Source organism: Parus major, chromosome 4 (genome assembly GCF_001522545.3).
Source record: "Parus major isolate Abel chromosome 4, Parus_major1.1, whole genome shotgun sequence".
Lineage (NCBI taxonomy): Eukaryota > Metazoa > Chordata > Aves > Passeriformes > Paridae > Parus > Parus major.
Genome location: NC_031771.1, coordinates 16043895 through 16062899, shown reverse-complemented (window position 1 = coordinate 16062899; position 19005 = coordinate 16043895). Strand labels below are relative to the sequence as shown.

Genomic DNA, 19005 nt, shown 5'->3' with positions numbered 1-19005 from the left:
TTAGGAAAAGTTCTAAAGTGTAAAATTTTAGCTGCAGGAGAGGATCTTAACCCAGAGATTGTATATTATATAGGAATTATGAGGTCAAGAAAATGTTACATTCCTGCAGAGTTGTTTTACATTCCTTGCCCCTTAGTAAGCCTTTTGCTTAGGGCAGCATAAAGACATACATTTCATAGCAAACAACTCATTCAGGTAGAGGAAGGGACATGGTTCTCCTTATTATTTTCCTTTTCTCACCCTGCCTCCAGTTTAAAGCTGCTAGGAAAAGGATCTGGAATTTGCCATAGCTACTGGTTTTGCTGACTTGGGTCTCCATGAGACTGTAAAAATACCTTGAAACACAAGCCTCAAATGAATTTTCAGTGGTTTTGTAACTTTCATAATCTGCTTTTGGAAGTAGCTACGTTCCAGGATGAAAAACACAGGTTTCTAGTACCCAGGTTTTGATAAGGGAAAAGTATTTAAGATTCATGCCAACGTGACAACAAGTGTCAAGTGGTGTTGGCATGGCTCAGGTAGGAGGAAGGCAGCAGAATGGCTGTGTTCTTGCATCAGGTTGTATTCCTAAGATGTGCTTAAGGATGCTTCCTGCTTGTGGCTGTAATGGAACATCACATGTAGGGGAAGCAAGCCTTTTATGTAGAGTTGATTGGAAGGTAAATGTAATTGAACAGAATACAACCTCCTGATCAGAATTTAAAACTCTTTCTGTTGCCATTTATTTCTTGCTGTTTGAGCTACTCTTTATGCTCGATCTCCATTGAAGCAGGGAGAATGAATGCAGCTGACTTTTCCCCAGGCTACTTAGATCTGTAGTCACTGGTGCCTGCAAAGCATGGCTGCAGAAGCAGCTTCTAAAAAGCAGAATTCAAGTACCTGCTTTGAAGATTTTTTTTGCAGTCATTTATGTAATATCTGCAGTGAACTGTGACTGCCAACTGTTACCATCAACACCACCAACTTGTTGCCCCATTGATTTGTAAGAAATTGTGGTGCATCCATACCTAAAGCAAAGTAGTTTGTCCTTATTTGATTCTTTTCCTAGAGAATGGCAGCTGGTGGTGTCAAGAAATCAGAAAAGAAAATAAGTGATGAGAATACTGAATTATCTACCACTCTATGGGTTTGGAGCATTAATGCAAAGGAAGTTAAACATCTGCTTTCTTGAGTCTCCTGGGTTTGTACTACCATTGTTCTTCAGAACACCTAATGATTTATTCATTGTATTAGAGCCTACATCAGTGAGCAAGGAAAGGAGAGTAACTGGCTGCAGGCAGAGAACAGGCCTTTTTTTACACACTTTTTCAGTATTTCCAACAGCTGAAATGACTTCAGGAGGAGGAAGACATCAATGTGATCTTTCTAATACATGTAATGGAAGTGTTTACCTATCTGTGAAGTTCCCTTATATCTGTTACAGATATCTTTTAAGAGTCTTAATAAGTCAGGAGATTGTACACTCCTCATAGAAAAACATTTATCTCTAATTAGTATCAGTAGTGGTGACAAGATGGTATTCTCAGGTTGTTCCCTTTGAAATTGTTAAAATCTAGGAGGTGCATTCCTCTCCTGCACACTTCTTTGCTATTAAAAATAGCACCTATTTTGAAACTCGGTGCTTTATTTCTTTCCTTGCCTTAAAATATCACCTTTAAACACTGTGCTGGCAATTTACAAGCAGTTTATCAATTGGTACAGTTGGCCACTGACCAGTTTTTGTGAGGTACACAGACTATTTAAATCCTGGCAGGAAATTTGTCAATGGACCTTAGAGAAATATTTAAGTCCTCCCAACCTGGAAGCAGCTTAAAAGATATTGCATGGTGAATTAGCATTTGTCCACGTACAGCTCTTACAATAAACACATTTGTAATCAGATTTAGCGTCAAGCTGCATGAGTTATTAGTGCTTGGCAAACTGTCATCTAGTGTTTCATTTTGTTATAATGTTTCAAAAAGGCCATTTATTGAAATGAACAGGAAATACACACCTTACACAAATACAATGCAGAACACTCTTTATAAATACCAGGGCATTCATCGACCAGATTTTTAAAACAGTAGAACAGCCCAGGTTGAAAGGGACCTCAAAAGATCACCTGATCCAACCTTTTGTGGGAAAGGAAGCCTAGATGAGATTATTTAGCACCCTGTTCAGTTGCAGGGGCTGATGGAACTGAATCCAGATAAAAACATTTATTCATATGATTTGTCTACTGGACAACTTTTTTCCCCTCTTCATGAAAGTTACCTGTTTTTCTCTGCTCAAAAGTGAAAAGATGCACCAAACACATCATTAGCTTTCTGCAGATGAAAAAAGTAAACACGCCTTAGTGGCATATACTAAGGATATTGAAGCATTTGGCTTTTGGATTCACAGGGAAAGTAGGTCCAGAAATACTGGCTATTTTCTTTTGGCCCATTTTCTTCCCATATCAGTATATGCAGATTGTTTACTAGATTTTCAAAATACCTGCAGAGGGAAAATCTTCATGCTGACTGCCCACTAGACTATATTTGAGAGAATTATGCCTAAGCTGTTCTTAACAAATCCAAATAGTTTATGCAGTAACATAATCCTGTCTATTCATCTAGCTCTGTGTTTGTTGGTGGGCTTATACATATCACGCTACATGTTTATGTACATGCATTACACTTCCTTTTCCCTTCTGCCCTCTGTGAGGCATTACAGCTAATTTATTTTGGAGTGACAGAAGCGCTCTCATCGGGCGCTGTCACAGACACGCGCACTGTGTCTCTGGATTGTGGGAATGGCAGGGATTTCTGCATAAACACACACGACGTGTGCTATGTGCAGGGGGGAACAGTGCTGAGACAAACAGCACTTCCTTCTAGGTAGTACTAGCTGATGAATCATGTACTTGACAGAATTCTGCTTTTCTTGGGTTTTTTATTCCTGTTACTGGATGCTTGTGTGAATTTTTTGGCGTTTTCCCAGAGTCCACACTGCTTCCAGCTGAGATGCCAAACCCTACTGCCGTTTGGATTTGCGCAACACCGCTTTAATACCCAGAGCTCCTCCATAAATAGTTCTGCTCTCCCCACGCCCAGCTAGAAAACAACCACAGGAAATCGGGGAATGTGCAGCCAGCACAGCTTAGCTGGCACTAATTGATCTGAGCCAGCACAGCCTGCATGAGAGCATTCATGTACGTAGCCTGCGCTGCTGGCTGGCTGCGGCTGCTGCCTCAGGAGCTCTGGTGCCTGTTTTTTAGAAGGCACCATATTGCTACAGCCTCACAGCAGCAGCAGCAGCAGCAGCGTTTTTTGTTGTTGCTCGAAGGAGTTGCGCTCCTGTAGGAAGTGTACGCAGCCACCCCCCTCCCTCTCCCTTTCTCCCTGCCTCCCTGCTTCCCTCCCTCCCATTTCATCCCAATCCACTACTGGAGGCTTTCTCAGCTGCATGCAGTTGTCAGGGCAGGCAGTCTCAGCAACTTGCAGTGGCTTTCTAAAGAGGGAAAAATTCAAGGAAGGCAGATGGACAGATGTTTTTTCTGGTGTGAGTGAGCAATTAGTACACAGGGGTCACCAAGCAAGGGATTTGTATCTGAAGCTGGAAACATCAGGGTCTGTTTGGATCTTTTTAGCTAAAGGCATGAGCTTACTGCTCCTGTGACTTGCAGGGGTTTTTTCCCCCTCCTCTGCATCCTGAAACGTTTTTTTTTTTTCCTTTCTCTCATTTCCTTGGGCGTATGGGAACATAGCTGACTTCAAGTATGAAGATTCAAGAACATCCAAGCATGCCTGAAAACAAGTTACAAAGAAATCAAGATGCTGATGATCAAGAAAACAGCTTTGTATCTGAAGTGCCTCGGCTGGATTTAACATCACTGTGTGATGACAACAACTGGGAAGGTAGGATTGTGTGATGGCTGGTTGTGTGAGTGAAATGAGAGAGAGGGAAACCTGAGTGGGCTGGGTGTATCTTTATGTGACCGTGTTCTCTTGCTAAAAACAACAGAAAAGTGACTCTGTCCTGAATGTAGAACTGAAAGTTTGGAGAAACTGGAAGCAAATACTGAATAGTACTAACTCTAAATGGCACTTTAGAGGTGGAAAATGAAATGTTTTATTCTTGAAGTTACTTTCATGTTCTGTTTAGTACTGTTAAATCCCTGAGGGTTTCAAGATACCTTATTTCTTAGTGGCTGATCTATGGGTAATTAAGCTAGACTGCCCTATGTTTCAAAGCAACTGGATATTTCACAGTCTAAAAAAAATTTTTCTTCAATCACTGTTTGGAAATAATGATTCACACCTGAAAAGCACAGCTGGTAAAAAATGCTGTCTGTCTGTTACTTTGTCTCACAAACAACTTTTTTTTTGTGTATGCTGTGAAGGAATTCTGATCACCAGCTTAAATGGCAGTGTTAAACTGATTGTCTGTCATATAAACTACTTTAATACTATTTCTTAGCTCTCCAGAGTACATGCTTGGTTGGCTATACACTTACTCGTTTAACAGTGGGAATCTGGGCAAACTCTGCGGGTGCCCTGACCTTAATTTCATTTGAAATTGTGATGAAATGAAGGCATCCAGTAGTTTTGAGATCAAACCCTTTTTAGTTACAGAGTATGTGTCTGTGTACAAGGCAGAGTTCTTCTGTGAGTTTATGCTTTAGTAGTGAAAGATGGGTTTTGATAGGGAAGATGCAGGAAAACACAAGTGTGGTGTTTTAATAAAGCAAGAGAAGGAAAATGTGCAACTAATTCATTGCTCTAAAATAACAATCTCTGAGGAACACTGAGAAGGGAAGTTCTCTGCTCCTGCCTCCACAGCGTACGTGACCTAGTATGTTTTGCCTTTCCCTCTAGGAGGTGAGTAGTGATGACACTTCAGGTGAGAGTAAAGAAAACCCGCAGCTATGGCTGTCTTTGATTCAGCCAGGCCAGCAGTCACTGTGCACAGGAGGGATTTTTTCCATTTGCTTGCTAGGTGGGGATTCCCTGGGTGGAATCACCATGCATGCAGCACGGCTGATCAAAGCGCCACCGAAGGGCTCCCAGGCGGCCCTGGCTGCTGGATGTTTACTGAGGGGCCAATTAGCAGAGCCCTGCAGGGTCTCAGGCCAGGGTGAGCACGTCTGTGTTCTCAGAGGTGATGTGTGGCTTCAGCTGTCCTGTGAACCTTAGAAAATAATGACTTTTTTTTTTCTTCCTGCATTACTAATAGGAGTCGTATGAACGCATGAAGGAGAGAACACAGCTCCTTTCTGTCAGCCAGAGGCTTTCCCACTGTATGAAATAAGTTGCTTCTTTGGTACAACTCCCTCTTAGTAGGCTTGCTCTTATGTTTGGATTCTAGCTTTCTTGCCCTGCAAATATGAGACAGGATTATAGGCACATGTGACTGTGCTTCTCTCTGATTGCTCCTTCCTCCCTTCTGTTCACGTGTATTTTGCAGGAGGAGGAGGTGGGCAGTTGCAAAAGAATCAGCTGTCTGGGGTGAGAGAGATATCATCTTCTGAAATGCGTGCCTTCCAGAATCACCATTTTGTTGGTGTGGATGAACAGCAGCAAAATGGTTCCTTCTGTGTCTTAGCAAGGAGACACTGAGTCTTTTCTAGCTATGGATATGGAATCAAGCTTACAGCAGCCAGGAAGAGGAATATCTCATCAATTCTCAGACTGTTTCTGTAGCTAACAGCAGAGTCTGTTGTTGATACTAGCTTTGCAGGGCAGGCTTGTACCACCCATCCACACCTCTAGCAACCAGAACATCCTCCCTTTCCCTACCAGCCAACCCAAGTCACTCAAACCTTCACACATCTCTGCAGGATCCACGGCCACAGCTCTGGTTGCATCCCCAACAGAAAAGAGAAAGGATTGTGCCTTCAAATGCCCTAACACTGAACTGTTTATTGCTTTGCTCTAGCCAGCTTGGTAGGTCTATCTCTTGGGAAATTATCCATTCTTTCAGGACATAGTTGAACGAATGTTTGGGGTCATGGTCCTCTGTGTCATACTGTAGGAAATACAGACCATCTCTAGTGACCAGGGCAACTGCTGGGACTTTCCACAGTGACTTGTGAGAACAATTACAGGTTGAGGACTTGCCTTCAGCTGCAGCTGTCACTGCTTCTAGTCAAATATTAGGAAAGAGCCTTCAACAATGGACACAAAATTACACAAGACAACCTTGTCCATTGGCTAGCTTTTGTTTGTCACTCAGGCAGGCTCTCCATCGTCTAAAGAGCAGAGCTGCCTTAAAAGCCCTAATTCAGAGACACAGAACTATGATAACTGCTGGCAGGGCCTTGTGCCCTTCATGTTACACTAGAAGTAATTTCTACCAGATTTTTTTCCCGTAACTTTCACCTTATAGTCAAATCTGTACACAAGGAGAGATTTGCTGTACTTCTCCAGGCTGTGTTCCTTTAACCTAAAGCTGAGCACAGAGGACAGAGACATTTTCTCCCTGAAATGCATAGCCTCACACTTTGCCATGTGCCCGCCTTCTGCATCCCACTCACCTGCTAAGTATAGAGGCTTGTGTAGGAATCATCAGGCTATTGACGCAGCGCTCAGGGCACGAGCAGTGCCCCAGCAAAATTCAAGTGCTGAACTCCTTGCCTCAGTGCATTTCCCGTGGCCCAGCAGTATTTTCCCGGTGTGCATTTGGCAGGTGTGGATCAGGGAGTTTTAGTGCCCTGGATGTGGGCCAAGCTATCCCTGTGAGCCGGGATGTCACGTCTGAATGCTGGGTTTGCCTGCAAAGCTGGGCAGTGCGTGCCAGCGGGGATGGCTTTGGGAGCAGGCATGTTGAGAGCTGCTTCCACAGCTAAGGTTTCTAATTGTTGTGGATTACGTTTGAATCGGGTGCACTGACTGAGGAGAACAGAGTGTTCTCTCACAGGCCAGCACTATTGTGCAGATTTCTCACCAAATGTTTCTAATTCAAGCCCAGAACTTGTTATCCTGTCCTCAAGGAAAATCTGGAAGTATGTTGCTCTCCATAGCAGCGGCTGGCCCTGTCAGCAGATTGGGCTGAGCAGGCAGCTCAGTAAATCAATATGAGGTGTGATTGCTGCTGATGTCACCTGATTACTGACACTTTTAAAAAAGTTCAGTAGCTGAGATTTCAGGCACAGTTTGCAGTAACAGGCACTTACGATACAATCAGCTGGCATTTTTCTTCAAGCTTTAAAAAAAAAAAAAAGCAGAAGTTAAAAACACAAATTGAGTTCAAGTATTGCAGCTCTTGAGACCCTGAGGGTGAAGCTGATCTACAAATAGTTTTGACACTGACTTAATTGATACTTTCCCATGGAAAAAAACCCAAAGTAATGCATAAAAATCCATACAGTATAAGCAGATGGGAAGCTGAATTTAGTTTTCTTTTTTTCAACACTGGACCTAGATTGATCAGTGTATTTCCATTTGCTCCATCAGTGTGTAACATTCTTTAGCATAAGAAATCAAAAGGGAATGAGGCACATTCTATTTTTATTACTAAGTATCAAAAAAACTTGCATTGTTTACTGAATAGCATCAAAATATTAAAATTGTGTTTTTGATTGTTATGACATGCTATAAACAAAATACAAAGTTTGCTTGCTAGCTGAGAGGTCTGTCATCTCACTAAGTGAAAAGGTGTGGTAGCACTGTATTTGGGCTATTCTTTTGATCTATGTAGGAAGAATGCCTGCTGTATTCAAACAAAGATATTTTCATAGTTATTTATAAGATGAAGAAAATAGGTTGTTACTGAGCTAGTGAATGCTTTGGATGGTGTTTTAAATTACTTTATTCATTTCATTATGAGAGATCTTTCTGGAGTCTTTCAAATGGCATTTGATACTAGCACCTCAGGTGTTGTAATGAGTTTAGACTTTTTAATCCCTCTGGACCTACTTTAATTTACAGTAGCTAAGATTTGGCCTCGTTTGTTTGACAGATGGGTGTGTGTAAAAGCAGTGTTAGCAGCATGTATGAGCTGTGTGGCTGCAGAGAGGCAAACAGGAGATGCCTGTGGCATTTTGCTGGCTGCACCTCAAGTGGTATTTGTGTGTAGACACCCCCCTGTTGGCCCTGCACCCCCCAGTAGCCCTGTGGCATATATACAATGTAGTGATAAAAAAACAAGACAGGTTTTGTCAGCAAGATGGCTTGGAGCTCACCAGCAATACAGCAGTTTGATACAATAAATCTTCCTTGTCGTGTGAAGCACTTAATGGTTCAGGTTTATTAAAATCTCCAGCCCTCTCTCTGTGCAGCAGGTTGGCAGAGAGGTTGTACTGCCATAGGCGATGCTCTGTGTGCCTGTGGAGCTCTGCAGAGCCACGCCTGGCAGATGGCTGACAGCTTTGTTGAAAGATGAGCGGGTTGTGGGATTTTGAGAGGGAGAGCAGCGCTTCTGAAGGACTGCAGACTCACTACCAGCACACAGTTCATTGCTTCTGTGCCAGCTTAGAAAAGGCAGGCCTGAAAGAAATGCCTAGAGTCTGACCAAGGCATTAAATTTTTTTTCATTCTTTTTCTGCACTGGTACGGCCATGGTGGCTAAATATTACCCAGTTTTTTGGGGTTCCTCCCCCCCCATCCATTAAAAGTTATCATTCTGGAAAATGTGTGGAAAAATAGTATATTGAAAGAATGTGGAGATGAGTAGAAAACCAAGGGTTTTCCCTGAGCAGGAGAGATCTGTTCAGGACAGAAGAGGAGCAAATGTAACTGCTCTGTCAAGTCAGTGGCAAAGAAAAGGTGAAATGTTTACAATCTCTATTGAGATTTTGTTCTTCAGTTAGCAGAAAGGGGAAAGGTTGGCAGCATTAATCATGATAGTGGATGCTTTAAAAGTGGACTTCATAGCAGATACTTCAAAACCATTCAGTCCAGGAGTTCAGCAGCCTCCAGAAAAAGCTCAGTGCTTTGATAGCTATCTTGGCTAAATGAATAACAAAGGATATTATGGATCCTGTTAAAGAGGAATTAATTGATTGTGAACTGTCAGAAAAAGCAGCACCTTACCCTTAGTGGGTTCCTGTATGTTTGTGTGATCCAGCAATTCCAGTGCTTCCAGCTGAAGGGCCTGGCATCTGGCTAGCAGGAGATAGAAGGCAGCTGGACTGCAGCTCCAGTCCACTTAGTGATCTGATGTAGGTAAAATCTGTAATTGTACATATCTAAATATGTTCCTTGATGAATTGCTGTGTTGCTCTCAGGAGTCTAACCATTTTGTGTCTAGTTGAGATTTTGTTTTCTAAATGTATATGGTCAGCAAGGGAAACAAAATTACCCAAAGAGTCAGGCCTTCCAGGAGCAAGGGTTAAAGAAAGCTGATTTTTGATAGCAGCCATTTCTTCTGTCAAGCCTCAAATTTGATTTTTCCTTTTAGGACTTTTTTTTCTTCTCCTTTTTAACACTTTCTTCTTTGGAATGGGAGTTTCAGTTTTGGGGGAGTATTTTGAAATCAAAAAAGTAGAAAGTAGACACACCTCAGTCTCAATTAGGTTACATAAAGTGCATTGCTGTCTTTTGGGGTTTGATCAGAGGCTCTTTGAGCCATTGCAATTCCCTGGACGTCGCATGTATCTGGTTTTAAATCCACCTTGGACAAAGCATCATGCATGACTAACAATGGCTTTGTTAGCTGGTGTGGTAGGAGCTTAATTTAGTTACTGCTAAATATGCCTGATTTTTTCTAAGTTTATTCCATCTATGTAAATCCCATGGAGGTGTTATATAACAATTTCCAAGAGGAAATTCAGTTTGAGGGTGAGAAATATTCAAAAATGAGAAGTGAGAGATGTCTAGACAAATTTCATCCATCATTTAACTCTTGTTCCTGCTGGTCAAATATATTCTTTTTTTTTTCCTTTTGTATTACCCTTTGCTACAAAAAAATCTTGTAAGACCCTTCCTAAAATCAGGAGAGATTCAGGCAAGTGGATGCAAAATATTTCACGCATTAGAAAAGGCCAAGGCTGAACAGAGCTTAGAAAAGCTCTTTTTTCAGAAATTACCCGAAGGAAGTTCAGGCTATGTAAGCTTTCCAAACCATGGCAAAACAGCCTGCATACACTTGGTGCTTGCACACCCCATCTATGTGCTTCTCTTACCACAACACCTTCCAGGGGCTCTTATGCAAAAAGCTTGTGCAAAAACCTCCTGTCACCCCTTTCAGGGTAGCACATCAGTGTGCTTGCAGCACCAGCCTCTAAGCAGAGGTGTGCCATTTGTATCCATGTGCTAAGGAAGAAGGCAAAAGGAGGAGAGCATCATTTTGAAGACGTGCACAGGCGAAACAGCACTGAGCCCATCACTGCTGCATCGGCAATGATCTTGCACTGCCTGAATTGTACAGAGGGGGAATGTTAAACAGCACAGAGGTTCTGCAGGGGAATCCTCATGCAATCCACTCTGAGCTGTGGAAACGTTAACCTTGTTCAGCAAAAGGAAACACTGCTTTTTATTCATAAACTGATAACTTCAAAAGCCCACTCTCTTTGTGAATGAAGAATAGACACACTAGGCACAGGAAACAATTAGTCCGTAGCTCTGCGACTGGTCTGGGAGCTTTCTGTAAGGTTTTTGTTTTGTTACTTGACTCTAGAACTATTTGTTAGATTTAGAAGTTCAAAGCCTGGCTCTTAGCACCACAGGATTAGACAGTTTAAGTAGGAGCATGCAAATCAGCTTAGTAAACTATCTGAACACAAAATGTTAGACTCCTTATGGCATCTGGAGGGAGTGATCACAAGATTGAGGCGATTGCTTTCCGTGGGCTCTATTATGCTAATCAGCAGTGCTAAATTGGGTTTCCCTTTCTCTCCCACTCCACCACCTCCCTGTACAACATTGCTTTTACTTCTGGCTGGTTAGGTTGTCCAGGGGGCTGAAGATTTCCTCCATTTTTTCTACCATGCTGTAAGCAGCGGGATTGCGTGTGAAAGGGAAAAGGGGAAATTTACACCATATTACTATAATTGTTCATATGTGGGCTAAGCACCCTAGTGTGAGGCACCTTTTGCTTGCAGATTAGATGAACCTGTTCTTATTCTTAGGCTTTGAATTTCCAGTAGCAGACAACAGGGTTGCATTGGAGTGCTGGAGCCTATAGGAGAACCATTAATACACTATTCATTTACAGCATTTGCACATCCTGAAACTGGAAAAAATTCCTCTGGAGTCCAATTGCCTCTTCTATAGACCATGTGCCAGTAATGCTCTCTGTTTAGCATAACTTTCCTCAAAGGTGCTAGCTGGTGATTGCCTCATTTGGTGTCAGTCTATGGTAGTTCCTGGTCAGCTTTTGGGTAGTTTTTGATTTAATCTAAGAGATTACTTATATTTGTGTAGGTTACCTGCTGTGGCCAGGCTTTGTGATGCTTTACACATGGGTCAGATGGGAGTAGTGACCAGAGAATGCTTGGTGACAAGAGTCACAGTCCAGGACAAGCAGGTCAAGATTCATTAGAAAGTTACCTGGAGTCTGTCTTATGTATAAAACAAACCTGATAAAACCAGCTTTTGTCTTACTGTTCCCAGAGCCCATCCCTGCTCTCTCCTCATGGCAGCGAGACAGCTTAGACTCAGATGAGGCTCGCCTTTCCCCGCAGGCCGGGCGCTTGATTCGCCAGCTTCTGGATGAGGACAGCGATCCCATGCTGTCCCCTCGCTTCTATGCCTATGGACAGAGCCAACAGTACCTGGATGATACAGAAGTGCCTCCTTCTCCTCCCAATTCTCATTCCTTCATGAGGTGGGTTGTGATTTGCCAGTGCTGACTTTCACATGCAGCTGCAAAGGGTTTGCACAGTTTTGTCAAGCAGCATCTCTTAGGATCGGCTGTGCTGCGCTGGGTTTCTGGCCCTACTCACAGAGAACTGACATTTTAAAAAAAGTTCCTTGTAGGTAATAATTTCTGGGTTTGTGCATTAGTATCTGGGGACTTGCTGAAAGAGGCTGTTAGAGCATCTTTTTCTGTCTGTCATTGCAGATGACAGATAGCATTTTCACTTTTGTGAGCCTTGCCCTTTATTCACACAAAGTTGAAGTGGCCTTCTCTGCATCAAAATGTACTGTGGCTGTTAGGATAAGCTCTTCCTGCAATCTCTGCTCTTGGCAGGAGACGGAGTTCATCTTTAGGATCTTATGAAGACGACAGAGAAGACCTTACCCCTGCACAACTCACCCGGAGGATTCAGGGGCTGAAGAAAAAGATCAGAAGATTTGAGGACAAATTCGAAGAGGAGAGGAAATACAGAGTGAGTCTCTAGGAGTTAAGAATTGATGTGGAGATGTATGCCTTAGCAGCAAAGGGAAGGGGCACGAGGGAAGTGAGTCAAGCATACAGAGGGACACCAGGGAAATATGCAAAACATACTTGAAGGCTTGAAAGCTTTTATAACGAGGAAAGGAAAAAAAAGGCAGAAGACCTGCTGCTGCAGCCCCAGAAATATGTATACACTCTGAGCAAATTACCTCTCCAGGTATTACACAATATCCATGCAGCACAAGAGAGGAAGGCTAATGAACTTGTAGGATCTCGACCACTGATTAAGACAGTGTGTAGGAATAGCTGTGCTCAACTTCTGTTTGTTTGTTTATTTAACTTCAGCATATGGGAAGCAGAGTTGCTGATTTCATTTGCATGATGGTAATCCCAGGACACCTGTGCATGGCAGAGGAGAGAGAGCAGCTGCCTTCACACCTGAGCAAGGAACCACAGTCAAGTGCTGCTGAGCAGCAGCAGTGTACTGGACTCTTAATTGTTCTGACATGCCCTTCTGATGCACAGAAAGCTTTGTAAGGAACACACAGCTTTGCATGTGTGCATCTTTGGCTATCTAAATGGCAAAGAATTGTACTGGAAAGATCTTGCCTGCAGTAGGAAAGGCTGAAAAAATTGCTCAGACCTTGCTGTAGCCTAGAATTTGGGTTATTTGATGTCTTTGGATGTAAGACAGCCTTTGGTGTGGATATATGTGTCATAACACTTTTCCAACTGTTCATGCTAAGTGTCCTCTATTTTAGAGATACTCTCTTGTTAAGGAACGATAGACACAAGGATTCCAATGTGCATCCGGCCCTCTGAGTCACTCCTGCAACTTAATCATTGGCATCAAATGTTTTGTGTTTTTAAAATGAAAATCCATTTCATCATGCCCCTAAGACAGAGTGTTGTGACAGGCAGGAGCAATTAAAGCAAGGTCTGAAATGAGCTGGTCACAGGTGTGCGGCTGCCAGTCAGAATCCAGTGCCTGTGCTCTGTGCTGGGTCCAAATTCCATTGTACCCCTTTGTGCCACACACTTGTTTCAGTGAATTGCTCCTGGTGGTTTAACACAGATTCAGCATGGCTTTTCTTTCCTCACAGCCTTCCCACAGTGACAAAGCAGCCAACCCTGAAGTGCTCAAATGGACAAATGATTTGGCCAAATTCCGAAAGCAACTTAAAGGTGAGCAGCCGCCACTGGGGCACCTTTGAGGGGTAGCTAGACTCTGCCTCATTTAGATTTGATGTGAGGCAGTGATCCTGACACTGTCACATTTTAAAAATGAAGAATTGCTCATCCTTCCCTGTTCAGAGTCAAAACTGAAGATATCGGAGGAAGACCTTGGCCCCGTTGTGCGTCAGCGCAGCAACACGCTCCCCAAGAGCTTCGGCTCTCAGCTGGAGAAGGAGGATGACAAGAAGCAAGACCTGTCTGATAAATCTGCCAAGCCTGCTGTGGAAGTGACCCTTGACTCCATCCAGAAGAAGCTTCAAGAGAAACGAGCAGAGACAAATCGACCTGAAGACATTAAGGTACAATGTAGACAGGTCAGATTTAGGCCTTTAAGTGCAAGTAGGTTACTTGTGGCTGCACAGTCACTTGTGAAAGTTGTGGTCTTCTACATTTTGTTAAAAAGTCTGCAGCCTTTAGTCTGGGCTCACTTGCTTTAGTTCCTTTCCCTCTGCCTTTAGTATCTTGATATTTTTCTCAGAGCTCAGTTTCTATTGTATGTCATTTTGTGTTCTTTGTCTGACCCTTGTATATTCCTGGTAATGTTTCTGAATTTTTGCAATTTTTTCCTGCCCTGTGTTTGCCTATTTCTGTTACATACAAAGGTTTTTGTCAAATTCTGAGTCTTCCAGTGCTTCTGGAGGTTGTGTCATCTGTTTGCTTCTTGTTCACTCCAAAACTGAATGTTATTCTCTCAGGGTGTGTTACTGCTAACCTTTGGAGTTTCACACTGGGTTCTGTTAGCTGCTGTAATCTCTGAGGGTTATCAGCAGGGAGATCTTCCTGTCTGATGTTGTGAGCTCCTGAGGTTTGGGCAGCCTTGTAAATGAAGTCCTTGAGTCTGCTGACATGTAAATTGTGTAGTGCTATATGAGAGTGAGGCAGACAGCATTATCTTTGTTTGCTACATCTGCAGAAGGAAAACATACAGTGCATGTTTTGACTATTTTCTGACTGTAGCAAGAATCCATAGCCTGGCCACTTACAGAGGGACTGTGATAGTATTTGGTGCTGTGATAAGGAGAAAAGGCTTGGTATCAGGCAAATTGAGTGGGGGAATTTTGGCCAACTTAATTAGAGAAGTCTTCTCTGTCTTCCCTCTTTTTGTTTTTTTTTTTTTTGGCTTTGTCCCCTCTTGTCTGCTACAGCTTTTCACTCCATAGCAGAACTGGCAGAAAGACAATCTGACTGCACTTCAGTTCTTGGTAAAGTGTGTTTGTGACAGTCAAAGCAAAGGTACTGGAGTTTGTCTTGGATTTGGAGAAGAAGAAAGGACATGTGTTCTCTTGTAGAATTTATATTTCAGATCTTAACTGAAAAAGATCAACCATCATTAAAACTTGCACAGTGGTTTTTTTTTCAAAGCACACTTATAATCTGCTTTAGCTACATAAAATACCTTCATATGCAGAGTTTGTGTGTTTAATCTTTCTGCATTGATAGGGCTCTACTCATTCACATGAACAGTCTCTTTGGCAATGTAGCTGGGAAAAGAAAACTGGAAAGTAGAGATGAATCTTTAAAACATAAAGATGGTATGACATGACTTTGATTATGGCACAGATCAGTATTTTTTAAGTCCAGGAATCTGACTTTTTGTCTTCCTTTCCCTCTCTCTGTGACACTTTTCATAGGACATGACACGAGATCAGATAGCAGCTGAAAAAGTGGCTCTTCAAAAAGCTTTGCTGTATTATGAAGGCATTCATGGCAGACCGGTATGTACTGCAGCATTTTTTGAATTTTTTTTTTTTTTAATCTAAGTACATCTTTCTGTGTCTTTGTCTGTGGTAAATGATGCCCCTAATGCCCCTTTGATGTCAAGTCACTAGAACTTCTTGTTCTCCAAACCACACGTGCACTGTCTAATCCACCTCCCTGATCCTTCACTTCCGCAGCTGCTGAGGAGTCTGTTCCAGGCAGGGTGATGTCCTCCACTGGGCTGGACAGACACCTGCAGGACAGAGCCCACAGGCTGAGTGGGCATTATTTTGGCATTGTGCTCATCAGGTTCCACAGACATCCAATTTGTGGCCCAGTGGACAGTCTGCATGGGAATAGTTGTGCATGGTCCCCCATCCAGCCAGGAAGTTTGCAGATTTCTGTTAGCAGTGGTATAAGGTTTGTTATACATTTGATTTTAACAAGGCCAACTTATTTGTGAAGACAGAGAATTAAGTTTTGCCTGCTGTGGCAGAAACACAGCAACTTCCAGGCCATGAAGTTGGCTTTTTATGAGTCCCTCTGTCTCTTTCACCGATGATATTATAATCTTTGTGACCAGCTGTATAGGTAAAGTAACTTTAACTGCTGCTAATCCTCTGAGCAGTGTCTTGGGAGCAGCAAATTACTGCTTATAAGGAGTACTTGATTGGTGCAGCTCACAAACCTGTCACTCTGCTGCTGCACAAGATTCCTGCTCTTTTCCTTCCCAATTATATCTTTATCCATTCTTTTAAAAAGTTTCACTAATTTATTTAAAGGCCTTCATGGAGTGCTAATATTGTACAGTCACAACTGTATTAGCAGCTGAAAATGGCATAGTTACGTGAGAGGACAGGCAGATTTATTGTGTAAAATAGAAAAAAGGCAGCACAAGAGAATCCACTTAACTTTCCCTGTGTTCTCTGTGAGACCAAGTCTTTTTTTGCCACTTTTACAATTATATAAATCAACAGTTGGCATCTTATTGAAGTGAATTCGCTTCAGTCTGTTCAAAAGAATAACAAGACCAGAGCCTATCTTGTCAGCATACATTTATTTCCACCTACCTTTTCCAATGCTTCATTTATAAAACTGCTTTTTAATTTGTTTTGTTTTTAAGTAAGCTGTCTATACCTAGCAACACTGAACTGCATGGCAAGGAAGACTGATCAGCTTTTGCTGTTCCCAGCTCCTGGCAGTGCAGCAGTGGAAAAGTACTGAGAGCTTGAGGAGAATGTGGATAGTTCAGCCAAGGTTTTTTTTTTTTTTTTTTAGGTGTTATTTTTTTTTTCATTAAAGATACTTAACTAAACAAGAAAAACAATGGAGCTCAGATTTATTGTGCAGTTTTTTTTTTTTTTTTTGGGGTTTTTTTTTTTTTTTTTAGGTGTTATTTTTTTTTTCATTAAAGATACTTAACTAAACAAGAAAAACAATGGAGCTCAGATTTATTGTGCAGCTGGGTCTTTCTGCACTAGTAACAGATGAAACTGCAAAGGTGGAACTGAACTGTTTTAGTTAAGCCAGAAGTCTGTCTCTGCAGAAATTCTTGAGCTGCTCTAACAATGCAAGCAATGGTCTGTTCTCAGCTGCTGCTCTTTTGCCATGTGGAGTGTGCCCCAGAGATGTGTCAAAGACTCCATTATTCAAACCGTCTCTTTGCATTTTGATGTTCTCCCAAAATATACTCAGGTTTTACTGGTCATACTTATGTTTACCTAATGAGACAGTGTGTCCATGTACTAAGCATTTACTTTCAGAATACGCTTTCTGTAAAGTTTGCTGGTGTAAATGAGCTGCAGGGCAGGCTCAGACTCCATACACTTATCTTCCAACACCTATATTAATTCTCTGTGTTGCTCCTCCACACTGATATTCAGACACTGAAGGATGTTGTTTAACTTTTCCATTCTTCAGCATACCTAAGGACTTTGTACCCATTCCAAGGCTTATGTTTATTTTTCAGTACAGAACAGTGCTGTTAATCAGCTTTGAAATGTTGTTAATTGAAGGTTTGATTCTCAGCCTCAACATAAGCCTTGTCATAGTCTTGGGGTTTTTTTTTTCAGTAATAGACTGTCTGAGCCAACAGTAGTGCTGTACCTCCTGTTCCACAAACTGCTAATCTTGTAACGCTAGGAATAATATTATATATATATATATTTATGTTACTCAATTTCTCTAGTTGTATTCTGGACGGATTACAGAGAAATGTCCAAAGTTGGAGGCAACTTGCTAGCTGGTGCAATTGAGTGCAGGCACATCAGCACAAAACTCAACACAAAGAGGACTGAGTGAATTGTTTGATGCTGCCCACATCCCTCTAATCCATGTGAGCTGCTTACTCAATGAACAGGCAGCTTAAGGCTGTCAGGAATTGGAGCCCTGCTGTGCTTTGGGGGTGTGGGATATTCTGCCCCCAGAGCTCAGGACTGCCCATCTGTATGCCCTTTATCAGGCCTGGGCATATTTGCATTGAACCAGGAAAGGAATAAAGATCTTCCTCCTTTTCCTCCTGTTCATCTTCCCTCAACATAGGGAACATAGGCTTGGTTTTCAGGAGGAAGATGGATGCTACCTCCAGATTCTTAGAGTTCATCCCTGCCATTACACTCCTGGAAATACTTAGAGCCTTTCTGCCCCTCACAAGCCAAAACCATCTCTTTCTCTGGAGGGAGGATGTAAAAGCTTTAGAAAGATTATGCCAGTGAAAGTCAACTGCAGACAAAGTAAAAGGCAGTTTAAAATTGCCTCCCTGTCTTAAGCTGTATTCCCTTTTCTCCTGTTTCTGTTGTAGGAGAGCCTGCACAAAGCTCCCTAGGGGTTACGCTGTTGATGCTGATTTTTAATATGGGTTGTTCAGGTGCTCTAGTGATTAGCAGCAAGCAGAAAGGCATGACATCATTAAAGCTTCCTCATAAGAGCTTTATAATCTAAAGTTAGACAAAAGATCTAATGGAAGGACACTTATAGGATGTGGGTCAGACAGTGCTGAATGATGATCAGGTTTTGCTTAGGATTTTTTTTTGTTTTCTAATGTGCTGTAAGAAAGCACTGAAGAAATAAAACCCACCTTGAATCTGAAAAAAACCCAGAAATGAACACACTCAGTTTGTGATGCTCTCAAAGCTGAAGAGGGAGCACAAGTAGTAAGGAGGAGTGGAGTTAGGGACAGAGCAATATAAGGAACACCTGAGGTGGACATCACAGCACTGATCTCTCTTATCTGTGCCACGCAGCCCTGGCACCTTCACCCTTTCCAAGCGCTGCAGTGAATCCTTCCCAGCAAGTGGCTGTGAGGAGGGATGGAGGGCAAGGTTAGGGGCTAAAAAGAGGGAAAACTGCAGCCTTGTACAGCAAATTAGGAGGAATAGCAAAGTCAGAAAGTTAGCTTTTGTGAAATCTGTAGTTTACTGCACTCAAGGGCAGTCTCCTCACACTGCAACATCCAGTCAGTGCAGTTGCTTTCTCTTCTCATCAGTCACGAGCATTGCTATTGAGGGCCAGCCACAAGAACAAGGATGGGATGGCTCACCTTGTGCTTACAGTGGCCAATGTGACTGCAAGCACAGAGTGCTGCCTCTGCGGGTCATTTTGTGCTGTGGAATTCTGATCCCTAACTGGTCATTTAAAACATCTATCTCTTACAGCCCCTTTACAAGACACTTCAGCTGGCACCAGGCACAGGCGATGCAGCGATGGACAGGCATTTCAGCACTAATGCTGCTCTCCTGTAATCCCCATACAAGTCTCTTCAAGCCCCTCAGACTAAGTGTGATCACAGGAACATGAGTTCTAGAGTGGAGTACTTGTTGCAGGATTCATGGA

The 19005-nt window shown here is 42.5% G+C and overlaps 1 protein-coding gene across 6 annotated transcripts in view; it reads left to right on the top strand.

The window, feature by feature from the left end:
* Positions 1-19005, top strand: part of FAM13A (family with sequence similarity 13 member A) — a 152497-nt gene that overhangs the window by 122213 nt on the left and 11279 nt on the right. For all 6 annotated transcript variants that reach the window (XM_015623916.2, XM_015623914.2, XM_015623913.2 and 3 more), the window contains 6 exons: positions 3728-3878; positions 11514-11727; positions 12094-12232; positions 13344-13425; positions 13555-13775; positions 15108-15191. In XM_015623916.2, coding sequence (XP_015479402.1) covers positions 3728-3878; positions 11514-11727; positions 12094-12232; positions 13344-13425; positions 13555-13775; positions 15108-15191 — 891 coding nt within the window. The remainder of the gene's footprint in view (positions 1-3727; positions 3879-11513; positions 11728-12093; positions 12233-13343; positions 13426-13554; positions 13776-15107; positions 15192-19005) is intronic.